At 32.1% G+C, this 26,998-nt stretch overlaps 3 protein-coding genes across 5 annotated transcripts; 1 reads left to right on the top strand and 2 right to left on the bottom strand.

The window, feature by feature from the left end:
- The first annotated feature begins 5 nt into the window (after positions 1–5).
- Positions 6–7,043, top strand: LOC105343147 (programmed cell death protein 6). Of its 2 annotated transcripts, none has more exons than XM_011450386.4 (6): positions 6–194; positions 1,464–1,525; positions 2,354–2,398; positions 2,624–2,782; positions 3,064–3,173; positions 5,262–7,043. In XM_011450386.4, exons 1-6 carry the CDS (start codon positions 100–102, stop codon positions 5,361–5,363), a joined length of 573 nt encoding a protein of 190 aa, XP_011448688.1. In that variant the 5' UTR covers positions 6–99; the 3' UTR covers positions 5,364–7,043. The 2 variants fall into 2 exon arrangements, with proteins under 2 accessions (XP_011448688.1, XP_011448687.1); XM_011450385.4 differs by lacking the exon at positions 1,464–1,525 and adding an exon at positions 942–1,003 and having other exon boundaries at positions 7–194.
- A 1,472-nt stretch (positions 7,044–8,515) lies between these two features.
- On the bottom strand, positions 8,516–16,791 carry LOC105343146 (uncharacterized aarF domain-containing protein kinase 5). Of its 2 annotated transcripts, XM_034462221.2 has the most exons (13): positions 16,666–16,791; positions 15,650–15,961; positions 15,019–15,283; positions 14,500–14,640; positions 14,086–14,199; positions 13,855–13,986; positions 13,550–13,633; positions 13,243–13,324; positions 12,702–12,872; positions 11,659–11,869; positions 10,203–10,277; positions 9,659–9,871; positions 8,516–9,424 (listed from the first exon to the last, which is right to left on the bottom strand). In XM_034462221.2, the coding sequence occupies exons 2-13, from the start codon at positions 15,922–15,924 to the stop codon at positions 9,409–9,411; spliced, it is 1,779 nt and encodes a 592-aa protein (XP_034318112.1). In that variant the 5' UTR covers positions 15,925–15,961; positions 16,666–16,791; the 3' UTR covers positions 8,516–9,408. The 2 variants fall into 2 exon arrangements, with proteins under 2 accessions (XP_034318112.1, XP_065935592.1); XM_066079520.1 differs by lacking the exons at positions 8,516–9,424; positions 9,659–9,871; positions 10,203–10,277 and adding an exon at positions 10,672–10,836.
- Positions 16,792–21,138: 4,347 nt separating this feature from the next.
- Positions 21,139–22,992, bottom strand: LOC105343145 (apolipoprotein D). The gene is made up of 4 exons (XM_011450381.4): positions 22,835–22,992; positions 22,535–22,665; positions 22,276–22,361; positions 21,139–21,501 (listed from the first exon to the last, which is right to left on the bottom strand). Exons 1-4 carry the CDS (start codon positions 22,943–22,945, stop codon positions 21,278–21,280), a joined length of 552 nt encoding a protein of 183 aa, XP_011448683.2. The 5' UTR covers positions 22,946–22,992; the 3' UTR covers positions 21,139–21,277.
- Positions 22,993–26,998: the final 4,006 nt, after the last annotated feature.

Raw genomic sequence — 26,998 nt, 5'->3', positions numbered from 1 at the left:
CTTATGCTGAAATAACCCTGACTATTCATTCGCAAAAGGAAAGTTTCGACAGCACTAAGTTGACTAACATATTCTAGCAGGAATTTTCAGGCGATACAAATGGCGTACTACGGACAGCAACAGGGTTATCAGCAGGGCCCACCCCAAGGACCTCCTGGGATGGATCCTAATTTCTTGTGGGGCATATTTCAAAGGTAATGAATCGATGTTTGTCAGAAAAATGAATCTATATATTGAGTAATCGAACTTCCTGAAGAAAGCTACTCCCTTGTCTCTCTTTTTTTTTTTTTTACATCAGACAAGTTTCTGTTTTGGGCATATAGGAGTGAATATTTTAAAACTACGTTTTATAAATTACTAATTATATACATCCACTACTTTTGACAGTAACTGCTGGGTGAATAATTTTGAAATGATGTCATTACTGACATTAGCTGGTCATGTGTTAAAACACAGGCACCTGAATTTTTATCAATCAGTCGCTTAATAAGTCATATATCGAAAAATTCTACCCCTACTATATATAGTAGGGGTAGAATTTTTCGATATATGACTTATTAAGCAACTGATTAATGAAAATTCAGGTGCCTGTGGTTAAAATGTATATAGATTATGATTTTTATCCAAATGTACAAGACCGTCATGTATTTTATTCTTAAAAGAAACTTTTAAATGTTGTTTTTTTTTTCTCGCAGATGTCTTATAATATGCATGCTGCTTATTACATTTTACAGTTGTTACAGTTTCAGTTTCAACAATCAACAAATGACTTCGAATTTATGTCTACATCTTACGCCAATTGACTGCCAAGGATTCAAGTCCCTGTTACAAAACATATTATATACACCATGTACACTGTACCTGTATAAAAGTATTGTGTCAAATATATATGTACATGTATATATGGACACTAATCTTAACCGCCAAACATTATTTTCTAGAGTTGATAAAGATCGCAGTGGTCAGATTAGTGTTAATGAACTTCAAACTGCATTATCCAATGGTAAGATTGTATTCAAAAAGGGGTTAACAAACAGTGGATTTATGTGATCCAAGTCTACTTTATCTTTTATGTTAGCCAGGAATTTTCAAACACTGACTTTAAAGAGTATATACCGGTATACATGTAAACTGTAACATGTAAAATATTCAAGTATATTTAAAAGATTAAATATGAACCGTAAATGTTTACTGTAATATGACATGGAAGGTCAGCATTCTATATCACCTAGTCTAGATTATTTTACATGGCTGCTGTGGGGTATTGAATAAAGCTTTGGTTTAAAAAATGATATATTTTACATTGTATTAGTGTATCCTTGTTCAGAGTTAGAATTCTTGGGAAAATTTGAGCATTTAAATTTTGATAAAAATTGAAAGCATGCATGCACTAAGAATCCACTGTTTGTTTTCCCCGTATCGGTGCATGTTGCATGGTGTTAAGCCAAAGTTTATCCTTCTAGGATAGATAAAGATCAAAGCGGTGCAATTTCAGCATCAGAACTACAGCAAGCTCTCTCTAATGGTAAGCACCATGATTAACAAATTAACAGTTTTCTCGAATAAAAGAATTTTGGAATCATCAGTACATGTATATGATTGATGGAACTAACATCTTTTAAAATTTTCTACAGATTTCATTTAGTGTGTAGAATATGAATTAAAATATGAGTAAATTTACTAAAGTTTTAAACTAAAGGTGCTTACCAATGCTATGTATGGCAGTTAGAAATAGTACCTTATCTTTCTCTTTGTTAATTTACTTAATTTGTATGATTAATAAGGTAAGATAATCATTGCATTTGTCTGCCCTTTCAGTTTAGTATACGATGATACTCCATGATACTCCAAGTGTTATACATCCAATAAATTTTCAGTACTTTTGCCAATCTCTGTTGTTTTCAGATAAAGATCATTGCATACTAATTGCAATTCGTAATTCGTTTACGTCAATACAAATCTGACCTGTCCACTTAATGTTTCAGGGCATTACTGATTGAATTAAATGAAATTGATATTGAAAAGTTTTTCGAAGATCGAAGTAATTATGGAAATGATATGTATGACTCTGAGGGTTCTAATGTAAAAAATTCACCACTTTTTAATATTGCTATTTTCAAAAACCAATAATGTTTATATGTACATTTACAATTTACATTTACGCTTAATTAATGGGGGCATAGGTTTCAATAAGTCTTTCTTGTCGTGCATTTCTCTGCATGTTAAAGTTATGAACTGATACATTTTACTAATACTATTATAACATGATTAACATTTGTTTGGGTTTTTTTATGCAGCCATTAATGTTTAAAAAGAATACATGTGTGTATTAATTTGAAGTTTATTCTATTAGGTACCTGGACCCCATTCAATCCAGAAACTGTTCGACTTATGATTGGTGAGTTCATTATTCCTTCAAGTACATGAAAAATCAATCATTGCTTACTTAAATTCAATCATTTGAACTCAGCAGGTAACATTGCATTGATATCAACTAATTCACCAAAGTCGACCAATCTTTGCTTTTCTCAAATTTTGCACAAAAGTTGTCTAGATTGCCCTAAAAACGAATATGGTATCAGCTTTGGCTGGAAAAGAATCTTAAATACTCTTGGTTTTACAGGAATGTTTGACAAAGACAACAGTGGAACAATAAATTTCCAGGAATTTTCCTCCCTCTGGAAATATGTCACAGACTGGCAGAACACTTTCAGGAGTTACGACAGAGATAATTCTGGTTCTATTGACAGAAATGAGCTTAAACAGGCTCTAACTAGCTTTGGTAAGTCACGGTATTCTCCCTATTACTTGCTACTGTAAGCATCCACTCACATGTCCACAATAAAGTTCCACCTCAATGGCCTCATTTCAACACCTATGAATAATAGGGAAAATGTTGGTACATGTAAGTAGGGATAATACCAGTAGTACTGGTAGTTCAGTTGGCAGCTTTTCCAGTCATGACTTTGTCAACACAATATTCACACATTCTTTCCACAAGAAGTTGAGACTGCTTTATGATGTGAATATTTGGTGTACATTTTGCCAATTTTCTTTCTGTAGGTTACAGACTCTCAGACAAATTCTATGAAATACTGATCAGGAAGTTTGACAGACAAGGGCGGGGCACTGTGGCCTTTGACGATTTCATCCAGTGCTGTGTGGTGCTCCAGGTCAGTGGCTTTCAACAAAATTGCCCTTTTCAGATGAATACCCGTAGTTTCAAACTTGCTTATTTACAGAATTACAAGGATATACATTCCATATTAACTGACTCATTGATTTAATGCAATCAAGATCAAATAAAGAGATAGAATAAAGAATCAATGGAGTCTTCTCTTTTATTCAATATTTATGTTTAAGCAAGCTACTGTCACCATTGAAATCAGTATTTAATTTCTTGTCATCTTCTTTAGACATATACAAAATATAACATCCTAATTTCATTAGTATGAGATTCTTGAAAATTTAAAATGATCATTGTATACAGAGCCCCCCCATTAATCATAGGCGTGAAATGGGACTAAAATAAAATCATCCCAAGTACATTAATTAGTACATTACACTGGTATATCAGTTTTAAACATATATTTATAAGCTTGTAATTCTAAATTGTTTCCAAGTTGCATTTGTATATGTATATGCACATATACTGGTATTTACATGGATGCTATTTCAACCACCAGTTGAATTCTCAGTCAAAAAATACTATTTCTTAAAATCCCTTAAAAAGTTATAGAATAAGTCTCAAAATTTCAGATGCAAACATAAGTACATGTAAGCAGTGGTATTGTGCTAGACTTTTTCATTTGCTCTGCTGGCACATTCAACACATGCATCGGCACAACATGGTAAATATACCAGCAGAGCAATTGCAGTTCATTACTCCATATACACACACACATGCACAAATGATGATTTCATATAAGTTATACGTATGATACTATTAAAGGAAGTGAACATGAAAAAATTAATTGTTGCTTAATTAATTTTAAAAGCCTTTTGAAACTTAAAAATGAGGTCCGTTACCTTTTTGTTTATTTCTATCAAGAGATTTTATCAATTTAACACTCGCAGTGAAAGGTTTATGGAGGTAATCCATTATTCCCCAGCATGCATCTGTTCTCTGACGTAGATAAGCCACTTTGCTGCTGGTGACTGGGTCAATGTTGGAACTAGGCCAGTGTTTATGTACAGAGTTGATAAAAGTTGCAGGAAAAAATATGCCTTGATATCAAGAAAAATTTTGTATACTGTCATGAGAAGACAAGGATTTAGTACATTTCTATAAATGAACCTCAGATAACTATAGATGATTTGTGCAAAAAATGAATAAATAAATTAATTTGTGAAATATGAGACCATCGCATTCCAGATGTTTGTACGGAGATGTGGCAGTCAGTGTTTACATAAATAAAATGCTGTTTGTAGATTTCAATTTAAATTAATATAAAAATGTAATTTCATTTTCTTTGTGGCTATGCTTTCTTACTGTTACTTTTTATTTAAATGCCCTGGAAATTTTTCTGATTTGTTTTTATCTTAGATCTTGATGATATATGTACGCCGGTTCTGTTTATGCTGTCAGAAGAATAACAGGACTAAGACACTTTTTAAAAGTCAGGATGCTGAGCAATGCACTTGTGTGCTCATTTATGTAGCACACATAATTTTCAAACTCATTAATAAGAAATTCCCGAATGCAAGAAAAATAGGTCACAATAACACTGATCCACGGACATTCCATTCTAGTTACATGTCACATTAACTGCTGGTGGGAATGCATCATTCTGAGATCCAAAATCTTCCTCCATAAACACTGTTTAAAAATGACAACTCTTTACATCCATTGCAAGTTTCAATTCACATTCTGATGATGGCATTTTATCTCTGGTACTAAACGTGTGTAAAAATGAAATGTGTCTCACTAGCGTCAGCATCAGTGCTGCCCTCTCTTAGATGCTTAGAGATAACCCAGCAGGGAGGTAATGATTTTAACAATATGGCAGCGCTCATGGATTGCAAGAATTAGTTATTCTAAGTGGCATATCTTCTTACTGAGGAAAGTTCTGTCTAAACGGTTTTCAGATATCATTATACACACCAAACAGACAAATTTGAGCCCTTGATAATTTTATCATGTTCTCTTCCTTTAAGGGGATAGCCATTGATTTGTATTCACTAGTACACATGAGTATGACTGATGAGAGGATACTGTAATTATCTGAGTCCATTACTATTTCCTTTCTCTGTATTTGCAGACTCTGACTAGTGCTTTCCGATTCTACGACACGGACCAAGATGGCTGGATACAGATTGGATATGAACAGTTCTTGATGCTCGTGTTCAACCTCAAATCCTGATCTGTCTGACCAACAACTCCAGAAATAAACATTTCATGCTTTTCTGGCAAATTGTATCTCATTAGCAATAAATTCTAGATTAATCATGTATATTTACAATTTCTGTGGCTATTACTTGTAATTAAATTCATTTTTGCCGAATTTACATAAATGTTTTACGTGTAATATCTGTTTTCTTTAGGGTAGGATGTAAATGTTAAAGCTGTATACTCAAGATTTTTAGTGCATAGAAATAAATTAAATTTGCCATTACAATGTAACTGAATCACAGTCATTAAAAATATCAAGTGCAAGTTGTTATTTAAAAAGAACAAACAAACAAAATCTACAAGGAAGATTATAGTTATGAAAGCTAATAAAACAAATATCTTTGTAAACAACAAGAAATCTCCCTGTTATGTTTCATTAGAAAATATTTATATGTTTATTTTTGGTTTGTACTGTTAACGTTAGCAAACATATATACCAGGTTAAGAACATCAATACTTTTCATAGTGAATTTTTTTCACTGAAGATGCACCATTAATAATTCTTCCTCATTTCTAAAAATAATATGCTCTTGAAAAATGTTTGTATTATAGTAATGTTAATTGTGTTTGTATATACTGGTACATAATGATAATTTTTTTTTAAAACAATAAATCAAAATTTAGTTGCATGATACAGCTTTAAAAATTTCGTACTTATGACTACAATTCAACAGTAAGACCATGCATGTTGATAAAAACAGATAGTCTTCCCGGTATGCATAGTGCTTTTTGGTGGCTTTCTCTCAATAATTTTTGAGCAAATAGCCATCTTCTTATGGTATGAAACTAATCTAAAAATAAATCTGATGTTTAAAACACTGTAAAAATTGGATTGAAATGATTTGTGTGTTAAATTCTAAATTCATTATCCATAAATTGAGAAAATTTTATTTGTTGAGATTATTGTAATGACTGTACATGTATTAATATGTTATGTTTGCTTTATTTTCTGTGCTCTAGATTGTTAGGTATTTTAAACACTTGAATCAATTTCAAGATTGATTAACTGGTATTGGGTGATACTGCTGCTATACAATGCAAATTACAGATATTTTATAACATCATCCTTATAAACCAACATTATATATATCTTTAATGGGATATCTGGTACTACATTATATGTAAATACAGGCATATACTTTATATTAATAGAATATGTGGTTGTATGTCAGCTTAAATGTTTTAACTTTCTGTAAATCACATAGAAGAAACTTAATAACTGGGATAAAAATAATTATTATGCATGGCTTTTGTAGTTTAATTTGCATATACCGGTACACAACAAATATTAACAGAATCCTTCATGTGAATCTTTCAGATACTGTGTTGTCATTCAGGTCCTAAAAATATTTATATCTATAATTCTATGTTTTTGTCTAGTATAGAATTGTACCAATTTTATATATTTTTTTTTACATTTCTCTCTGTAATTAAATGTTGTCATCTTTATGTAACACAACTTTTTGTCCATGTAGATTAACTGGAAAGTTTATTGGTTAATTAAAATATATATCCAATATCTTCTCTTTTTTCTTTTTTTGGTTAAAAAAATAAACAAAATAGCCTTCTCTGTTGCTAGTATATGAGCTGTTCTTTTATACCTTATTACCAGTAGTTATTACATGTAAATCCAATAAATATGACTACAGTTCTTTCTTCTTCTTCCTGTACGATTGTACTGATTGAGTCATATCATGTAACTCACTAATACAGACTGGATAGCCTCATACTAACGCATTATGATCAGTATCCATATGTTTGAATCATTCGCTGTGAACATATTATATGTGGCATGAACAGTGGACAATATTTGGTGCAAAATAGTTTTTCAACAAGTTGGCATGGATTTGAATGTTTTCCTGAAGTTCCTATTCTCATATATATGGAAGATATTTAGCAATGACCTTCATTTAGCGGAATTAAGCTGCATTCTGCCAAAAAGGCTTAATTAAGGAATAAGGAATCATTCTTTGAGTACTATGAGGTGATAATTTTGGTCGGGCATGATCAAATTCAGTAAAGCCAAAAGCTAGGGCTTTATGATAGATTTGATCACACCCCGACCAAAATTATCACCTCATAATACTCAAAGAATGATTTCTTATTACTAATATTTATATAATTTATTTTAAACCATCGTACGATTAAATATTTAAATATAAATAAGCAAACCCCGCTGGCACCTCAATTTGGCGTCATTTGAAGTTACCGGTATGGGTTATATACATGTAGTACAAAATCGACACGTAGCGTTATCACAGGCAAAGACACTGGAAAATGTAAATATTAGAATATATAGCCAAATGTAATGTTTACAGCATGGTATCTTAAATGGTGGATATGACTTTACATACCCATGCAATATTTCATAAATGACTAAGATGTACTCATTATCAGTACTTCAATGAAAATCAATCCACCGACTGCTTCATATGCTGTAACACTGGAACTTTTTTCTGTGATAATGTCGGTTTTGTAAAGTGTATCATATGGCCACTATCATACAATGGAATACTGTTAATATTCATAACACATACAAGTGCTTGCATGTGCTTGTGAGCATGTGAACTCTTATTATGATATCACAAAAATAACAAGTTTTTAATATGATCACTTTTATTACCTGACATGATAAAAGATGGTTAAAGTAAGTGTATGCATGTTTTACTCTTATAAAATTTATTTATAAATAAAGATGCACAAAGTATAACAAACAAACATTCTGAATAAATATATATTATATTCAAATTTACTGGCACTGTACCACTTATTGGCTAAAATTTAACGTTTTCTTTTTGTATTTCCTTGTTTCTTGATATTTTTGGATAAAACTTGACATACGTTAAATGGTGATTTCCTTGTTTATCCATCTGTTAGATTATATCATTGTTAAGAACTCAAAACATATTGTTTTAGTGCTTTTTAGCACGCCCCGAATTTGCCATGTTTTACAATTTACTGTATCAGTTATCGGCTTTGCGATAATAACATAGTAAAATCCCTGTACATTTTGATTTGATACTCTGCATAATGTACTTTGAATTATGGCCCTTTTTGGGTCAGACTAAAGGTAGCAAGGGTTATAATACATTAACAAAATTCATAAAATTACCCAGGTATTCGTTTGTTATCATACGATAGTACACAAAATCGTTGACTTTTCAATACACAATATTGTGCAATCAGGTGTTCAACTGCGCTATGAATCTCTTAGAGTTTAATAAATTCCTTTTGTTTGGACATGTAATATGTATTGATATCATTTTAAATCAAAGAAGGTATATGGTAACGTATCACAAAGATGCTATAATCTAGTTTTAACTTATTACGCCACTTCCCCCACTGCTGAAAGTGCAAAGATGTAAATCAGCGGTAAACAATGATCGTTCAAGCTCATGGTTAAATCATATTTAAGAAAGTTTTCAAGCAAACTTACTTTTCTTTATTCGAAACAGACGACTGAATTGAAAAATCTCGGATAGTCGCGTGCTATAAACCCGAACTCTCAGTTTAGCCGATAACTGGTCTTAGCCGATAACTGGTACAGTACCAGTATGCCTCTGTGGCATTTAAACAATTTTCAAATTAAAAATAAACGACAGAGAATATATCCTGATCGGAAAACTTTTTAGAATTATTGTAGTACTTTACTAGCTAAACTTAAAGTTTTCTTTTTTAAGAGAACAAAATGTACTAGCATTCAAAAATTAATTTTTGCTAAAGTTAATGGATTTTGCATAATTATAGACCTGTGGCTTAAGTCATTTCATGTGCTACTAAAAAAATTTTGGAAATTGTCAGTCTACTGACATTTCAAAGATATGCAAGAACATGTCATTTCTATCCCTGATTTAACATGGATCATTAAAAATTCATATGCATGTACATAATGTTTAAAAATAGCTCGGTCATATACCGATAGTACAGCAGTCTTAAAATATGTACAAATATAATAATTCACAAATTCACAAAATAAAATAAATAAACTCTTATCAGTTTGTTCCTACATTGTTGTTTCACACTGGATTTAACCTAAAATGTAAATATACATATTAAATACATTTTTATAGCTGCAATAATGTAGCCCTCTCCCGATTTTTTTTTTGGGGGGGGGGGGGGGAGAGTAAGCATCTCTCCAGTAAACATCAGATATAAAAAATTGAAGAGGGCTACATTATTGCAGCTAGCATTTTTATTGAACTATCTTATATCTTTACTTTAATATTTAAATTATCTATATTTTTTGGACTATTGCTGAACTCATACCTTTTCTGTTCCTTTTCTATGACTGATCGAATTTCTTCTAAAGATGGCACTCTCCCTAACCAAACAAGAATACGCAAATAAACAATCCCTATCCATATTTTGAAGTTTTCAGCTTTTATGCGGAAATCATAATTCATCATCTCTAGCCAAGCCTTGATCCTCCCCGTCCAAGAGATATCCTGTATACCAAATTTCCGTGCCCCTCGTATGGCACTGAAAAAAATAAATCAGTGATATCCTAGTGAAATTTTTTCTGAACACATCAATGTTACCATTTTAATGTACATGTAATCATCTAATAAAGAATGCTGATAAATCCAAAACATTTAAGTGTCTCTAAACAACAAGTTGATCTGCTATCTGATACATAGAACTGTATACCAGTACTATTGTTTTAACAGTGGTCTGATAATATGTTCGGTTTATTTTCAATTGCATAGTAAAATCCATTGTTGGACCCAATTGAAATTTCTTTGTTTAGTAAGTTTTTATTAAAAAAAATACCAGGGCAACAAGTAAAAATGCAGCTGAATCTAAAATTTACCTTTTTGCCATAATCCCATATCTGTCTATGAGATTACCATGTTCTTGACAAATTGCCCTGATGGTGTTCATATTCCTATAAATATTCAAGATATATTAGGAATATAGGATGTTGGATAAAATACATAAACAATAATAGTTTGAAAGCATATTGGATAAAATATTTTTAAAGTAATTTTTTTATGGTAAATCTTATAAATTCATTATATTTGTGGATTTTACAATATGTTGGCTCTCATATCTTAGGTAGAGTTTAAAGATTATGTTTTACTTTTATATATAATTAAAATGAGCAAATTCAGATAACCTAGAATACAGATCAAGCAGCATAAAGAAATGTGAAACAACACACAACTGGCAGATTTTTAATGCAAGTGAAATTTCTCTTCATATAACGAAATAAGCATTCAGCAAAATGGGGCAAAATTTGCAGAAGCAGACAAGTGTAAAAACTAACCTAATTATAAGTATGATAGGCCTGGGCATATCTTTTAAGACTTGCATGATTTTATCAAAATGTTTCTGTGCCATATATTGCATATGTTTGAGATCTTCTTTGGTCATGTGACTTGGCAAATAAGTAGACGACCTACTAACAGGACGCTGGACCAGAATTTCACAAAATACATCGTGATCTAAAACATACAGCATTGAAATCCATCATTCATGAACTATAATTTCCAATTTAATGTCCTTGCTCTAATTAATTAAAATAAATAAACTCTGCAATTCCGCCAAGCAGACCTGAAACTTTTAATGAAAACTTATTTTTAAAAAATGCTTATTTCATTATACCAGTGAGAAAAATTTTTCGTATTTGCATTGCTGTAAATCTGGTTTGATATGAGACCTATACCAGGTAGCTTACTAATTTGCATGCATGAGCATAAAAACTAAAATGATATGTTAAAATTAAAACAAACAAATTAATTAACAAACTATAAACATGGTATACTCTGCACGAGGCTATTTATTTAAATAGCACTACCGGTAAATTAAGGTATAAATAATCTCCCTGTATATGGTAATTGTTTTCATTTTGGATTCCTTTGATTAACAGCACTTGGAAATATCCATGAATACAGTCTACATCTTTTAATTTTAATCCCACATTTACAGCATTGCAAAACCACACACACTAAAATTGTGATTTTAATCAACATATAAAATACTATATACAACTTTACTTATATTGCAATTACCATTTTAGATGGTACATTAATTACACTTGTTAATATAATACTGCACTTAAATTTTTTTTTAAAAAACGTCTTTAAATTCAAATACATGTTGTTCAAAACTCAAAAAATTCAAATTTTAAGGGATGTAATTCATGAATTAACAAAAGTTTTAAATTAAAAAAGATGGCAAAGATTTAAAGCTGTATACAGTAAGTTAACTTCAATCTGGCATTTTACGGATTATACAGGAAGAAGAGTTTTTTTATGGTTTAATACCTAAAAATAAAGAAAAGACCAGTAGGCATCTGTCTTAACACTAGACGGATTCGCTCATGCAGAGCATGGTAATCCTCCAGCCACTCAGCCTTGACTTCGGGAGAGAGCTCGTAATATTCCTTCTTGGACAAAATTTTGTGTCGAAATAAAGGAGGGGCCTTGTCAAACTGCACCCGACCTTGTTTGGTGAGGAGACAGAATACCTGGTAGTCTAATAAAAGTAAACAGAATTGAAGTTAGTTTATGATGGATGGTACGCCTCATCATGTGTAAAAGTGTGGTTTAATTTTTTCCATGATCTGAAATGAAATATGGTATATTTTAACAAGCAGAAATAAATGGTAAATACATATGAATATATACTTAGTAAGAATATATTATCATATTCAAACATTGCAGATACATTGTATATTGTACTGAATATAGGAAAATACATTTGCATGTATGTCACTGGCTAAACCTATTCACCCAAGTTATTTCCCTTGTAGTGCCAAAATAAGATTTTCAAGCTAAAGGTTTCCCTTCATCCATCAATTATAGTATATCAAAGTATATCAAAAGCAAGAAATATTTATAACAAAAAGTAAAGATTTTCTCTGACATTGCATTAACAATATTTACAACAATTACCATATACATGTAATACCATACCATTATTTATCAGTAAGAGCTTAACTTGCAATTGTACCGGTACATCAAATAGTCATATACCGTGTATTACACATTTACAGTGTATTACAGATTCTTCATGAATACATGTATTACAATTATATAAACAAACAATAAATTTAAGAATATGTGTAATCCAAAACCCATAACATGTATAGAGACAGCAGTCTCTGTGATGTGTCAGTAATGTTTTGGGGCTTTTGTACTTGACCACCCAACCAAAACCATCCCTGTATTATCACTTTACAATACATGTATGTGCTACTACGCTCTACTCTCAAACAGAAACCCATCCACCCCTACCCCCATAAGAAAACCCCAAAGATATTTGATCTGAAATAGTCCAGCCCTTTTTGTCCCTAGCTATCATTTACCATCCACTCCTAGGGCCTTGGAGAATTTCTGCATGTTGTCTTCCTTGTTGAGTACGATGGCCTTGTACAGACTACACAGGGACTGTCTATCATCTTGTGTCAGTTTGTCGTACAGACCATGGTCCAATAACACTAGCTGGGCTTGACCTTTCACATCCTTTCTGATAAACACTGTAAAGGATACAAAAAAGAATTCAAGGCACTTATAGAATTTGAGTAATATTTTGTTTAATACAGGGTAGTGTCAAAATTGAGCATCCCAATTAAAAAGAGGAAACACTGCTTTCTTAACTTGCTAAAAAAAAAAGAAAGAAAAAATATCAGTTGAGTGTGTATATTAAAATAATATTAAACTACTACATTTTTTTTAACATCATTAAAGACAACAATATGTCTCAATACTGGAAAATTCCACTTGTGTAAGTTGTGTTCTAAGTTTTACTAACATTTCTTATAATTAGAGCAAAGGCATATTAAAATGAAAGTGAGCTTTTGTAATTAGAATAATGGATGACTAATATATTTGTTAACACTTTTTTACCATTTCCTGGATGTGGATCTGCGTGTACAAAGCCAGACAGGAAAATCTGATCGGCAAACGCCCGGCATAGCTTCTGGTCAACCTACAGAAAACAAAATTCTGGAATCATTTTGTACACACATTTGTATAAGGCAACCTACTCATGAATTACACTTTATCATGCACAGATCTGCATTCTTTACATACATGTAGTTTAATCTCTGGTTATTTTAGTTCAGGAGAAAGATGGGGTACATTGCTGCTAACCTATAGCATTAATTAATTACAGTACTAGTTATAAGTACCGGTATATCTTTCAATAACTTACATCATACAATGAAAGCCCCATTTTTTTTATGGCATCTTTGTTGCTAATCTTGCACCCATCAATGAATTCTGCAGTTAGCACCCTCTGAAAATAACAAATCCAACAGATCAAACACTTGTTTTCTTTTACTGACACTATATATAGAGGTGAATGGATGTGAAAGGATGATATCATGGACCAAACATTAAGATGGTCAAAAGCAAAGCAGAGAAAAGGATGGACAGAAATTATAATAGATTAGCAGATGAGAAGAAAATGGTAACCTTAATTTCAATAAACCAAATTTGTAAATCATTTGTACGTACAGTTGAGGTCTTGTCCCAGTGAACTTTTGGCACATATACATATTTAAGATGGCTTAAATCGCTCTGACATCTCTCAGAATTTTTTCCTTCATTCACAAAGTCTAACTCCTGAACTAAGGTATCTTTTAAGTCCTGTAGGAAAGAAAAATACATGCATAAGACTGAATTACCAACTTTTTAACCAGTAATTATATTACTGTAAAATTTATTTTTAACTGAAAACTTAATAACCTGCAAAACCCAGGCAAATGCAAACTTTGGATGCATCCAACCAATCAACTTCAACAGCTGTTCACAGGTCCAGACATCACCAGCAAACCGGTCCTGTAGGTCTATGTACTGAACCTGTATTTCACAGAATATTACACATTTTCAATTCGTTTATAAGTCATGGTGCTCATGTTCAAAATATTAAATGTACCGTACTGTGAAATATATGTAATAAAGCATATAGTCACAAAAAAATACTACAAGGCAAATTACCAGAATAAAAACAAAAATCTATTTTTTCCTTATCTTCATGACTGATGTAAGGGAAAACAATGTAACTGAATCATTTTTGGAACACTTTTGCTATAATTTTCAACACTGGTTTACTATCAGCCTTTTATTTTGTTTCAAGCTTGGTAAGATTAATCAACCAACCTTGACAGCCACTTGCTGTCCATCATGAGTCTCTGCTCTGTGAACCTGAGCTAGACTGGCAGCCGCTATTGGCTCCTCTTCAAATTTCTTGAAAAATTCCTGAGGTTGTTTTCCAAAGTCCTCTTGAAATAGCTGCTCTATCTGAAATTATATCAGACACTCCACTTGAAGTAATTATTTCTTTTTTCAGAACATGCTCATGTCAGACTACCAGTACTACGTTTCATCTCATTAGAATTTTATCTCTATCAGGTCTGACTCCTCCACTTAAAGTATTAAAAATCTCTTTCCTGACACAGACACTTCACAAACAGTTTTTAAAAAAATGAATTCTTACAAAGAGATAGAAAATCTATTAGAGGAATTTTATGTTTTGTCTGACTAGTTTAATATGATCAAAACAATGAGAGAATGTAAAAGTTAATCTTATAAAATTGGAAGATGTGCGCAGCAAATTAATTCTTAAGTCAAAGGGTTACAGGATGTTCAAAATTTGTTAATCCTCTATATGCAACTCACATCATGAGGTTTCTTTGGAAGAGCTCTGTCTTGTAGAACTACCAGAGTTTCCAGGTATTCCCTGGGCAGTATGTGGTTCATGGACACCAGTCCTTGTCCAAGTTTTACATAAAGGCCTCCATTTGCTAAACATCCTTCAAGTAGACGCTCGGCCGCTCTCTTATGACAAGGCTTTATTAATTCATTATACTCTTCGGAGTCTTCTGCTATGCCCCATAAGTTATATTTGTAATCAAGAGAAATCAGTGTTCCTATTTTAAGTGACCTGAAAATCATAAAATATTATCTACATTACTATATGGTAAAGGAATAATTTCCTAGAGTTTAATTAGCATATATTCTTACAGCATTTTGATGAGATAGATACTGCCTGGTGACTATATAATATATATATTTTATAGTTTGAAATTATGTGCTGCAAGGTACCTGTAAGCTAAAATTGTTAAATTGTATAACAACTCAAATTTCTACCACAAAATTATAATCACCATTGCATATTTTACATTTAGACTTTGATATATACCAATACTTTAAATTCATTGAAAAACATTAAAATTTTCCTTCACAAAAACCCATCTAAATGTACCAGCTAGTATACAATCAAAATCTACCTGGTAGATTTATTTCTAACCTAAAAAATCTTTTAATTCCTCCTAGAAGCACCCGTACTTTGCGCCTTTGGGGTTCATCTGCTATAGCATACAGAATACCACCAGAGGCTGTAGCACCACCGATTCCATAGAGCAGACCACGTCTGATCCTCCTCCAGCCTCCAACCTTGCCACTGCCAGCCTTCTGTCTCAAGGATGCGGTTGTGTGGACCCAATGAGTAGAAAGTTGAGTAGGTGAGGAGAAGAACCTTAATGACTGGCATTTGATGCAGGATCTCAGCACAAGTTTCTCCATTTGTTACACATAAGATATTAATGATTCCTTAGTTGGTCTGTTAAGCAATAAGAGTATTTGTGAATTTTAGGTTTAGAAAATCAGAGATCAGTTTTAAACAATTGTAATTAATCTTGGGCAATAATCAATCAAAGTCATCCAAATACAGTTATTTATACAGTCATTAAAAGTTTTTAAAGTTTCAGATTGTGGATTATTCAATAAATTCATATTGCATGGAGAACAAAATATGACTTTTAGTTATCATTTATGTACCCAATATTACATGTAGCAAGGCATGCTTTTCAAAAATATTAATCAATAATATCTTTGCAATTAAATCACCATATAAACCAATTTATCGTAAAAAATTATTTGAGAAAGGATAATTAAGTATGTTCAGGGATTTATCAGTTGTTTATATACTCTCTATATATTCTAGTATTACATAATTATGTCCCTGGTATGTTCACTATGTTGAAAGAAATTATTTGAACCAAAGCAATGAATAAAGGGTTTTGAGATGCAACATTTGGATTTTTTACTTCTGGTTCTATTATCATGATTATGTATATATATATATATATAACAGGCCAAGAGTCAGGACTAATTTCTAGCCATATATGTTTGTCATTGCATGTATGCACTGTTTCATCAGTTATTATCAGTATGTTTGGGGTGGGTTTTAGGCCTATTTCTAAATTCTGAATGCTTCTCATTTTTTCGCATTATAACACAAATCCTTTTTTGTAAAATTGTTACCTTGATCCAGTTCATGGATATGGTCAACCACAAGCAGACAGACATCGGAGTTCGGACCGTCGTTGTATAACCTCAACGTTTTTAACCTTCTCTATCAAAAGAACTCTTCTCAGGGACATTAACTCGTGCCGTTCGATGGGAGTAGGCAGGTACCAATTTTGTTAATATCACGAGAGTCATCGACAATTTAAATATTTGCCAATTAAATCACATTGGGGTTTTTTTCATATTTGTATTTAATGGAGATAATTTTTTTCCTCTCATTTTTTAAAAATTTTTCTTTACATGTATTTTCTGTGTTATAAATGAAAAAAATTCGCCGCCGACTCATTTTTGCTAAGTACTATGTTTGAAATTTATATATCCTGCCATACCCAATATAACGTTAGAAGATAAAACATTTTGTTATATTCAGTAGTATATTCTCACTATATAACTCTATATAGACAAATAGTCAATAACTGTAATATTAGCTCGTCCGAAAAATATTGACCGGTCAATATTTTTTTGATATTGACTGGCTAGGAATAATATCTAGAGAACATTCCCTCTATTTCAAATAATCGCCTCTGATTTGTTGATTCGTAAACGATGACGTAAATAACTCTTCGCGACTCCAAAACAAGGTGACGTCATAATAGACAGTCAGTCAAGGCAAGTAAACAACGGACGCGCAATGCGACGGTTTGCTATCATAACGGATATAAGGATTTGCGAATCACTGTGAAGTAAAATCAGGTAGAACATCTGTATTTTAATTCTTCCGGTCGGCGGAATATCACCAGTGACCGTTTTATGCTGAGGATATTTTGGAAATGAACTTTGCACAAAATTGAATTCGTGAATTCTTTGTTGAGCTGAGAAAATTACGGCGATCTGTTTTCAATTACTTTCTTAAATTTTGGTTTGTTTCTTCATATAACAAAACAAATGTTGACTGTGTTTTCGGGCAACATTGATTATATTAGCCCCCTTGGGACGAAAATATTGCCCTCCGCTTCGCGTCGGGCAATATTTCGTCCCTCGGGGGCTAATATAATCAATGTTGCCCTCAACCCCAGTCAATATTTGTATAATATATGACGCAAAATCACTTTTAATATATTACATTTTTTTGTACATGTAAAAGCATCTCGAAACGTTTTGATACTGATATAATATGTCTGTGTACATTATCATTTTTTTTTTAAAGAATCTAATACTGTATAGAATAAAAAGGTATTGTATTTTATAGCTCTAGACGGTCACATTATACAGATGACATTCTAAATGCATATTCCCAAAATATCCTTTATATGATGTACATGTACGTGTACATATATCAGATCTATGTCTCCTTTTTGGGGAATTGGAAAAATTTTAGATCTTAGATTTTTATTTTAAGAATATTGCATGATTAATAACAATAAAATTTTTGTATTTTTTCTTTTGCTTTATATAAGAGTAAACTTATATTTCATGCGTGTTTTGTATGCGTATACTTTTTTTTTAAACCATTGATTATTATACATCCTCTATATTGATTGTGTGATGTTCAACGTCCCATCGAGATTTCTCAGTTGTAACGAGACTTCGCGATAAACCACAACTTAAGTCATGTCATATCAATCAGGCTTGTCCCCAACTCCTTTTAATATTTTTTCTTTTCAGTTGTTTATCTCGTACAACATTTGTATACATGTAATATCTACTTTGCATGTTATACATGTAAATTATTATACATAACATTCAATAAGATTACATAATTCAAATATTAATGGGGAATTATCATGGTGTAAACTAATATATGTTTATGTCAATAACCTTACCCCCACCTCATTATCTCAATATTAATCAATGCAAGTTTTACAAATATTGAATTTGTTTTGAAGGTACTTTCAAGACAACTGAATTTTCTATTTATACAAATACTATATAATATTTTATAATACTCCCAGCCAGTAAATATAAAATAGTTTGTAGTTTATAGCAATGTAGGCCTCAATTCCCATTATCAATGGACACTTTCAATGCATGCATGAATGTTGATGTTCTAAAAATTGTCAAGGTGATTGGTATTTATTTTATACCGAATATCAAAATAAACTTTTCTTGCAATTCCTGTAATCCATAGTAATCCATAGAAGGAATAATACCATTATTCTGTTGTACGTATAGATGCATGTACGGTCGGACGTCTTTAGTTCTCAGCATGATTCTTTGTTCTATTTGTACATGTCTCTGGTGTCTTATCTAGATTTCTTCAAGGTATTTAAAATAAACAGCCATAACAATGGGGAAAGGAGTCATCAGGTTATTCTATTGTTTCAATAATTCATTTGATTTATAGCATCCAAATTTACAATTAACAATTTACATATTTTAAGTTTTCATAATTTTTCGTTTTATTTAACATGTATTAATTTTTTTAAAAGAAAACTAAGCTTGTTTATTTCATTGCTTCAAATGCAAAGAAAGGCGTTTTGAAACGATAAATTGACAACATATATGGGAATACATGTATTCGATTAAACTTCTAAGCAATTTAAGGAAAAGCGTACAATATGTATTCATAGATACTCGACCTAAACCAATATTATTATAAATAAGAGAACCCAACAGCTATAATGATTTTATTTTTTATCATTACTGCATAATGACTGTCCTCATTTTCAATAACGTGCGTTTAATCTTTCACAGGTTAGCCCTAGTAGTTATCGTGATAACAGCCCTAGTGACCAGTGTAGCCATGGCTTGTAGCGTCTGGAATGAGGGGAAGTCGTGTAACTGTGAGTGTGAGGACATCTCCATTGGATGCAGGGCCACGTGTCACAACATGTGTGCGCAGCACAGTTAAGGCTGTCAATAAACTCCGTTCAGACAAAAAGTACGGGAAATGTGCATTATGACATCACAGTATATTACAAACCTCGAAAGTACTTATTAATCTATTTATTAGTAAAATTAACTTATACTAATCTTTTAATTAAAAACAACAATTGCTATTACTTACAATTTTGATGTCCGTTATATCGTACACACTGAAAAATAAGCGAGATGTCTTTCTCGCTGTACTACAAAATATGACGTCATATGCTTCAAAATGACGCATTAAGTTAAATCATTGAAGGCTATCGTGCAGTTTTATAGTGAAGAAAAATAAATGTCATACATTAACGGAAAAGTATAAATGAATATTTTGTTTAAAATTATTATTAGTAGAATGCTACCTATATAGTCTTATTTTCATTTTGTTAAAAGTATGCATCGTATAAAGAAGCCACCTCGGTTTTGTATAAAATATCGTATATCTAAAATCTGAGTACCTAAATAAATCACTTAATTGCAAGGGCATACACTTACCTGATCCCGACAAACTTTTACATGTGAATTTGAAATATGCTATGTAACTTAAAAACTTCTACGATCCTTGTAAAATCTTACAAATTAATTATTTTTTAATGAAATTAACCCCGTGACCTTCAAAATTATTCAACATATGCATTATAAATTACGGTTTCTACTAACAAATATTCTTATCTTAAAAAGTTCGCACCGTTTTTCAAAATCTACGATATAACATCAAGTTATTTCATAATTCAGTTGTGAATTTTGGCATGATTATGCCCTTGCAATATTGAATTTTTTAAATGACCTCAAAACCACAAATACATCTGCTTGTACCATGCGACTGCCATATCACGTGACCACTATGAACATAAAATATTGTACTGTTATATATATATTTTAGAAATATATTGCATTTGAGTGACTGTTATTGATTTTAAAAAGGACATGCCAGTTTAACTAAAGTATACGTGTTTTCATCACAAAAATTTGCCCGTATTTTTATTGACCGCCTTAACTGTACTGCGTGTCGGCGGGTGTCATGGCACCTTAGAAATCATCAACCAGAAACACTGCTATGACAAGTGCCACGCCGATTTCCAAGACTGCATTAATTCTTGTTACTGAAACTGAACCGTTTTGCATTTGGTTTATATCAGACACTAAAAAGGAAAAAGTTTGCCTATCTGTACTGCATTGTTCAAAAATTGGACTAAATTGTTGTTCTAGTGTGTGGTAGCCTAGTGGTGCTGCGTTTAACCACCCCCACCCCCCCCCCCCCCCCAAAAAAGTACGAAATTATCCTAACACACAAGATTTGTATACAAGTTGGTCATTTATGTTTAAACGGCATCGAGCTGATACATTGAATATTTTACTACGTAAAACTGAACATCTGATTCAGTTACTTTGGTCGTGAGTCCTAATTAAGTTGTTTTTGTTTTCTTAAAGATTGATCAGTTTTACAACTTTTTCTTGTTTTCTTACACTTACTTTTACTTCGCACTTTGTTGCAATAATAGACTTCATTTAATTTCTTAATCGCCTTCTCGTTCCAGCTTCTTAAATAAATTAATATATATGTAACATCTAAAAAGTACCGTGCAAATTAGATCTAACCCAATTTTTTGGCCCAAGAAGAACAAAGTCAACAAACCTTTTATCTTATTTTCATAATTTTATATAAAATAACAAGTATAACCATAAAGCACTCAACAGAAATAGCAGTAACAGTCAAAGCATGTACACAAAGATGATGATAATACGACATAACAAAGGAATGGATTTAACAGCCGGTTTGGTCAGTCTTCATAAAATGGTGGCTGTTGATATGGAAATTTTCCATGATACCGAACAGTTTTTGGGTCGTTGCATCGGGAATGGTTCTTGTTCGCGCCAATATCCACCCAAATTCAAAATGGCTGATTCCAAGAATGCTGGTACAGGAATAGATGAGTGTGTAGTGTTCATAATCTGTGTCTAAAACCCAGTAGTTTCCATAAGGTGCAGCTGCAAAATACAAAATCCTGACTGATGACATCTAACAAAACAAGTTGTTTGATAGTTTAAAACTATATCTCTTCTAGAAAATAGCATATACCAATAGAGCAACTAAACAATAAAATGCTCTCCTTGGTGATACACATAGGGATATATAAATTAGGGGTTTGCCCTATGTACAAGTGTAGAGAGGTCATGTTTGGTCTTTATATTTCGTTAAATGCATATATCATCTGTTTCGTCCATAGTTATATTCTATACATATTTATTCACTTCACAAGTTTCAATTTGCTGTTATCAAATCTAAAGAATCATAGATATATCGACAATTTTCCAGTAACAAAAAAGATTCAAACTTATTGACATTAATGAGAAAATTCAAATTCTATTTACTCAAAATCATGGTATATTTTTCTGTAGTTTATTTTGTCAATAGGGGTCGCAGACATGTATATGTTATGGAATCTCATCATTCGTTTAATGCCTGTCGCTCTATGAATACAATCGATTTTTTTAAAAGATTTTTAAAAAGAAGATGTTAATATTTGATTTCGAAAAGAAGCGTGATTGTTTTACACTGCAAATTCAGAAAAATTAAAAATCTCTTTTCTTCATTGCAATCAAATTTTTTAGCTTAAATAATCACTATTCAAACGCCCCCTAAAATTCTTTTATAAATTTGAAAGTAAAATATATTCAAACTGGTTTTAAACTTCAAATTGTAGTTATCTTCAGGACAGTAGCTATATTTTGCACATCTCTAGCGTACATGCAAAATCTTACCGGAAGCGAATTTGACCTTCAGTTTGGACCCGTCGTTGACGTCAGGAATGTAGATGTCTCCTATGGCCGTACTGGGCATTCCGTCACTATACACAAGACAGAGGAAAAAGATGAACTCATTTTGACAACGTTGGCAATTTTGAAATATATCATATAGTTTCATGTAATGTTATTCCAGCTGTCGGATACATGTTCTGCATATATTAATATAGGTCAATAGTCTGGTCAGGGACCTACATAGATAATTTATTAGACGTACCTTATAGAAATTCCGGTGTTGTTTACTCGGATGTGTCCGTCGGCTTTCAGTTGATAGTTGGCCTGGATACATTTCTGATTGTTCTCGAAATTGGCTTTAAATTTGTAAATTTCATACCATGTTCCAAGATACTATAAAAACAAAGACAAACAATGAACATGTAACAAGCGGCAGCGCATTTTGATTAAAAACAGCGTGCAACTTTCTAAAACTCTTGTCTTGAAATCATGGTTTGTGTTTCAAATGAAGAAAATTGTAACAATAAGAAAATAATTATAAGACACGAAATAAGAGTCTTACCCTGGTCAGGTTGAAGTTGGCCACAGTGTTGGTGGTGGGACAACCAAGTCCTCCGAACACTTGGGCCTGGGACACAGCGAAGAGAGAGGCGGCGATCACTAGGAACATCATGGTTGAAGCAAGAACAAATTCACAAAGATATCCCCAAACATGTGGCTATTTATGTATCTACCCGGGGGAGCTCTTGGGGGATGAGGTCGACTAGACATGCAGAAATTCTAACCATTATTTATTTTAACGCCGTATCCAAGATCAGTTGATTAATTTCTAGCATTTCCTTAAGTTACATTACCTTAACCAACTCCCCCCAAACCCTCCCCCAAACACAACCCTAAGAAGGACCCCAGGCCATTCACGTGTATGAAGGCATGGTTTTTGGAGTTTTGTAATGATACTAGTTTCATAATGCCAAATATTTCAGTTGCTAGAATTCCTAGTTGTAGTTGAGCACTAAGTCGGTACGTAGTGGTCAACGTTCTAAATAGAATTAATCATTCTCTGGGTCACTATATTACTATATGTAACATGTACCCATTACTTAGTTAACGTTTCGACACATTCTAACAAATAGCGATATTTGGACCAAAACGCTGTTCTGATTCATTGCAATTGCAAAACATGCATATGTATCTCATATCACCAAATGTTTGTTTGGTAATGGACACAGGGGAAGATGACGTATTCATTTTTTTAGGTAAATTTTTAGGTAAATATATAAATTGAGGGTCCTTGCGTAAAAGGGTATTTCTTTCTCACTTGGTAATTAGAGTTGGAGGGTGGAGAGGGGAGTGATGGGTTTGTTGTCACAGTTATTCGTCGGCATACTAGTAAACGAATATTTTATGCGCTGCAAATTTTTGTACACTTCCTTAAGAAACGGATCCAATCCAATTTGGATGGGGGGGGGGGTGCATTGTATTGTTCTTGATATAAAGTATACTTCAATTTAACTTTATAACACATAGTTATGTCCAAACTTATTTTATTGACGTGAGTGTAAGTGTATAAAATCAAATATAAACCTGGGTACTAGAAGTCAGACTCATGAAATTTAAGAACATACAATGACACTGTATTCTTCAGAAACGAAACTGATTAAAGTATAGTTGTATTGGGTTTAATTTAGAAGAACTGTGATCGAAAAATAAAATGACATGGGTCTCATTTGCCAGAAATATTTTCACTTTAAAGTGTTGCTGATTTTTTTTTCATTATTGTCAGTTTCTTCGTGTAAAAGATGACGTATATCAATATAAACTCAGGTTTCCCGCCATTAATGATTCAAACTATCCTTACACGAGTAATGATTTTTTTTTATCCTGCAATGTTTGATACCTTCATACCTGCACTAAACATCAAAGAAAATTGTTTATAAACTCAGAAAATTTACACAAATTGCTTAAAGACACGAAATGGCCTTTAATGAGATAACTGACCTTTCTTTTCGTTACACATGTATTTCAAGAATTAGATCTAAGGTCTAGGTAGTCTATAACAATAAAAAAAAATCATTTGAAGATGTTTTCTCTTAAAAATGACTTTGGTCTTTGATCTTTGTACTACTAGAATCAGGTTAGAATCTAGTTAACAGAACACTTTACGGTGTAACGAAGAATATTGACCCGGGTTGAAAATTGACCCGGGGGTCTTTTTTCAACGTTGAATATTGACCCGGGGGGTCATTTTTCAACGTTGAAAATTGAGACCAAAATCGTGAAATTTATACCATGGGTCATTTTTCAACGTTATGAGAAAGATTTTTCTAAACTCTGGTGACCACGACACGTTGACAATTGATCCTGTTGAGAATTGACCCCAACCTCAGAGTTTTGATTTAAACTGTAACTTACTCTATACGGTTTGATCATGCATATATTTGAAAGTTTCAGTTTTAAAATTTTCATACTGTCCGATACCTATGTGGACGTGGCTGGTATCTTTTTAGGTTGATATGTCCGATTAATCATTTAATCTTGAGACTGGTAATATGATATCCATTTATTATCACAATACGTAAATAAAGCTAAGAAGATGACCGTTTGCTTTGGAATGAAACAGGCGAGTTGGGCTAGAATACTGTTTGACATAGAACTGATTTTCATTCCCCGTGTGACAGAATTTAAAGTTTAAACTTGTCATAATCTCTGATAAATATGTCTAACAAATATATTGTCCTTAGGCCAAAATTAAAAATATCTATGTTTTCCCTTTCGTGACCGACCCAATGAAATCCCGCCGACTGAATTGGTTTTTTTTAACACATTGAAAAGATTTTTTTTTTAAAGAAACCAGAAACCTGACTTTATTGAAGAACGTTTTCGTTTTACAATCATCTTGATAGTCTCGATCATCAACTTTGGCGAAATACTTGCTTTATGATCGGTACATGTAACTTCGCCGGAATTTACTCCGAAAGAGTTGAAGTCGCCCTGTATTTAGAGTTCACGATCGTATAAATTTATCCCAGAGACATGAAAATGATAGTCATTTTATTCAAAAGACGTTTCCACAGCCTCAGTTAACCATGATTGTTGTGATTAATCGAGTGTCTTATCTTATATGGGTATACTGTGCATTAAAAATTACAACCATTGTTTATAACTTTTAGTGTTGATATTACAATTGGTTGGCAACTTGTAAGTAGTTAATAACTCTGCCAAATTAATGCCAAAAAAAAAATCATTAAACCGTTTGCCTACATTTATCTTAAATGATCCACTAGAAAACGGTTGTAATCGGGTCAAAAGGTTGGACTATATCGCCAAAAAACACAGAAGTATACAGAGACTGATTATATATGTCATGTAGCTAACACAATTACAAAACATTTCATCCGTAAAATATATGAATACATTAAATAAATTGAATTTAATAGATTAGATAACAAGTTTTTAAAACTTTAAGAAGTTGTTTTATTTTTATCAACTTGGTTAATCCAATATTAATTAAGGTAAAATCTGTGTATATCATCATTCTTGTAAATTATGCTGTATCAAATATTGACAGTTTCCCTGGTGTCAAACTTCTCATACTGTAAATTGTGTATATATACCCACCCAGAAAATTCACAACGAACAATATCAGAGTTTCAATTTACTGGGTGAATGTAAAACCAAAATTAAACAATATGACGTATTGTAATTTTTTAAAATTAATTATATTTGTACACTTCTTCAGCGAATTAAAAATTAAAGGAGTTTTACTGAATTTAATTGTTTAAGGTGTAACCATGTATACAATTATTTTTTTAAATCATATTTTTTTTAATATATGGATATCACACAAAACAGCAATTATATGCGAAAAGTTTATTATGAATAAAATAGTTATTACATATTTAACAACCCCCCCCCAGTTAGAACATGTTAACATGTAAATCTACAGAATAAATAAGTAAAAACAGATAATTTTAAATTGGATAAACTCAAGTTAAAAACATTGATTCGTCAATTTGCGCTTCTTTGGTGTTGAATTTTGAACCGTTTCCATGATCAAAATTCCACGTTGCGGGTCAATTTTCAACGGATTAGGGTCTTTATTCAACAATTTTGGTCTCAATATTCAACGTGGAAAAATGACCCCCGGGTCAATTTTCAACCTGGGTCAAAATTCTTCGTTACAACGGCCGTAGAATGTGATTTACATGTACAAACAAGTAATAACATCCGAACACCCACGGACAGAGCATATCAGTTATTTTGTTCATCAAGTATAACACTATGTACAGACCTCTTCAACATACAAATATATTTCGGGGATATGATTGATGTGTACATACATGCCATGATATTCTTCAGCTTAACAAATAGAAAAAGAGATTTATAGTATAAACTTACTATTGTCATATACATGTATACAGGTCCTTAATAAAAAAAAATCAGTTTGTTCAAATCATTACCTTCACGGTTTTACATGTATTTACAAATATAAAGATAAATATGTTCTTAAACCCCCCCCCCCCCTCCCTCCCTGCCACCCCTGCATTTTCTGTCACAAGTCTGTTTCCTGTTATCTTCTGTCGTGATATAGATAATAAATAAAGTAAATATAAGTTTGCTAATATTCACGTATGATTTAAAAGTCTACACTAAGATATTTTTCATTTTATTTAAATTCGTAATTTTTCCGGAAGTATCCGAATAGAAGGAATTTTCAGAATTTACA

The sequence above is a fragment of the Magallana gigas genome, chromosome 3, assembly GCF_963853765.1.
Source record: "Magallana gigas chromosome 3, xbMagGiga1.1, whole genome shotgun sequence".
In the NCBI taxonomy this organism is placed as follows: Eukaryota; Metazoa; Mollusca; class Bivalvia; order Ostreida; family Ostreidae; genus Magallana; species Magallana gigas.
The sequence above is the reverse complement of the archived record's forward strand: the minus strand, read 5'-3'. Positions and strand labels throughout refer to the sequence as shown.

Bases quoted from the DNA above. Each gene is read 5' to 3' on its own strand.
- LOC105343146 (XM_034462221.2), bottom strand. From the start codon at position 15,924: ATGGAGAAACTTGTGCTGAGATCCTGCATCAAATGCCAGTCATTAAGG. The intron at 13,325-13,549 runs GTAAGTTATTGA...TGTTTTCTGTAG, and splicing joins TGGGGCTTTCATTGTATGAT to GTTGACCAGAAGCTATGCCG. The intron at 9,872-10,202 runs GTAAATTTTAGA...TATTTTTTTCAG, and splicing joins TATGGGATTATGGCAAAAAG to TGCCATACGAGGGGCACGGA.
- LOC105343145 (XM_011450381.4), bottom strand. From the start codon at position 22,945: ATGATGTTCCTAGTGATCGCCGCCTCTCTCTTCGCTGTGTCCCAGGCC. The intron at 22,666-22,834 runs GTAAGACTCTTA...TTGTTTTTATAG, and splicing joins CCAACTTCAACCTGACCAGG to TATCTTGGAACATGGTATGA. The intron at 21,502-22,275 runs GTAAGATTTTGC...TGTATTTTGCAG, and splicing joins GAAGGTCAAATTCGCTTCCG to CTGCACCTTATGGAAACTAC.
- LOC105343147 (XM_011450386.4), top strand. From the start codon at position 100: ATGGCGTACTACGGACAGCAACAGGGTTATCAGCAGGGCCCACCCCAA. The intron at 195-1,463 runs GTAATGAATCGA...TTATCCTTCTAG, and splicing joins TTGTGGGGCATATTTCAAAG to GATAGATAAAGATCAAAGCG. The intron at 2,783-3,063 runs GTAAGTCACGGT...TTCTTTCTGTAG, and splicing joins ACAGGCTCTAACTAGCTTTG to GTTACAGACTCTCAGACAAA.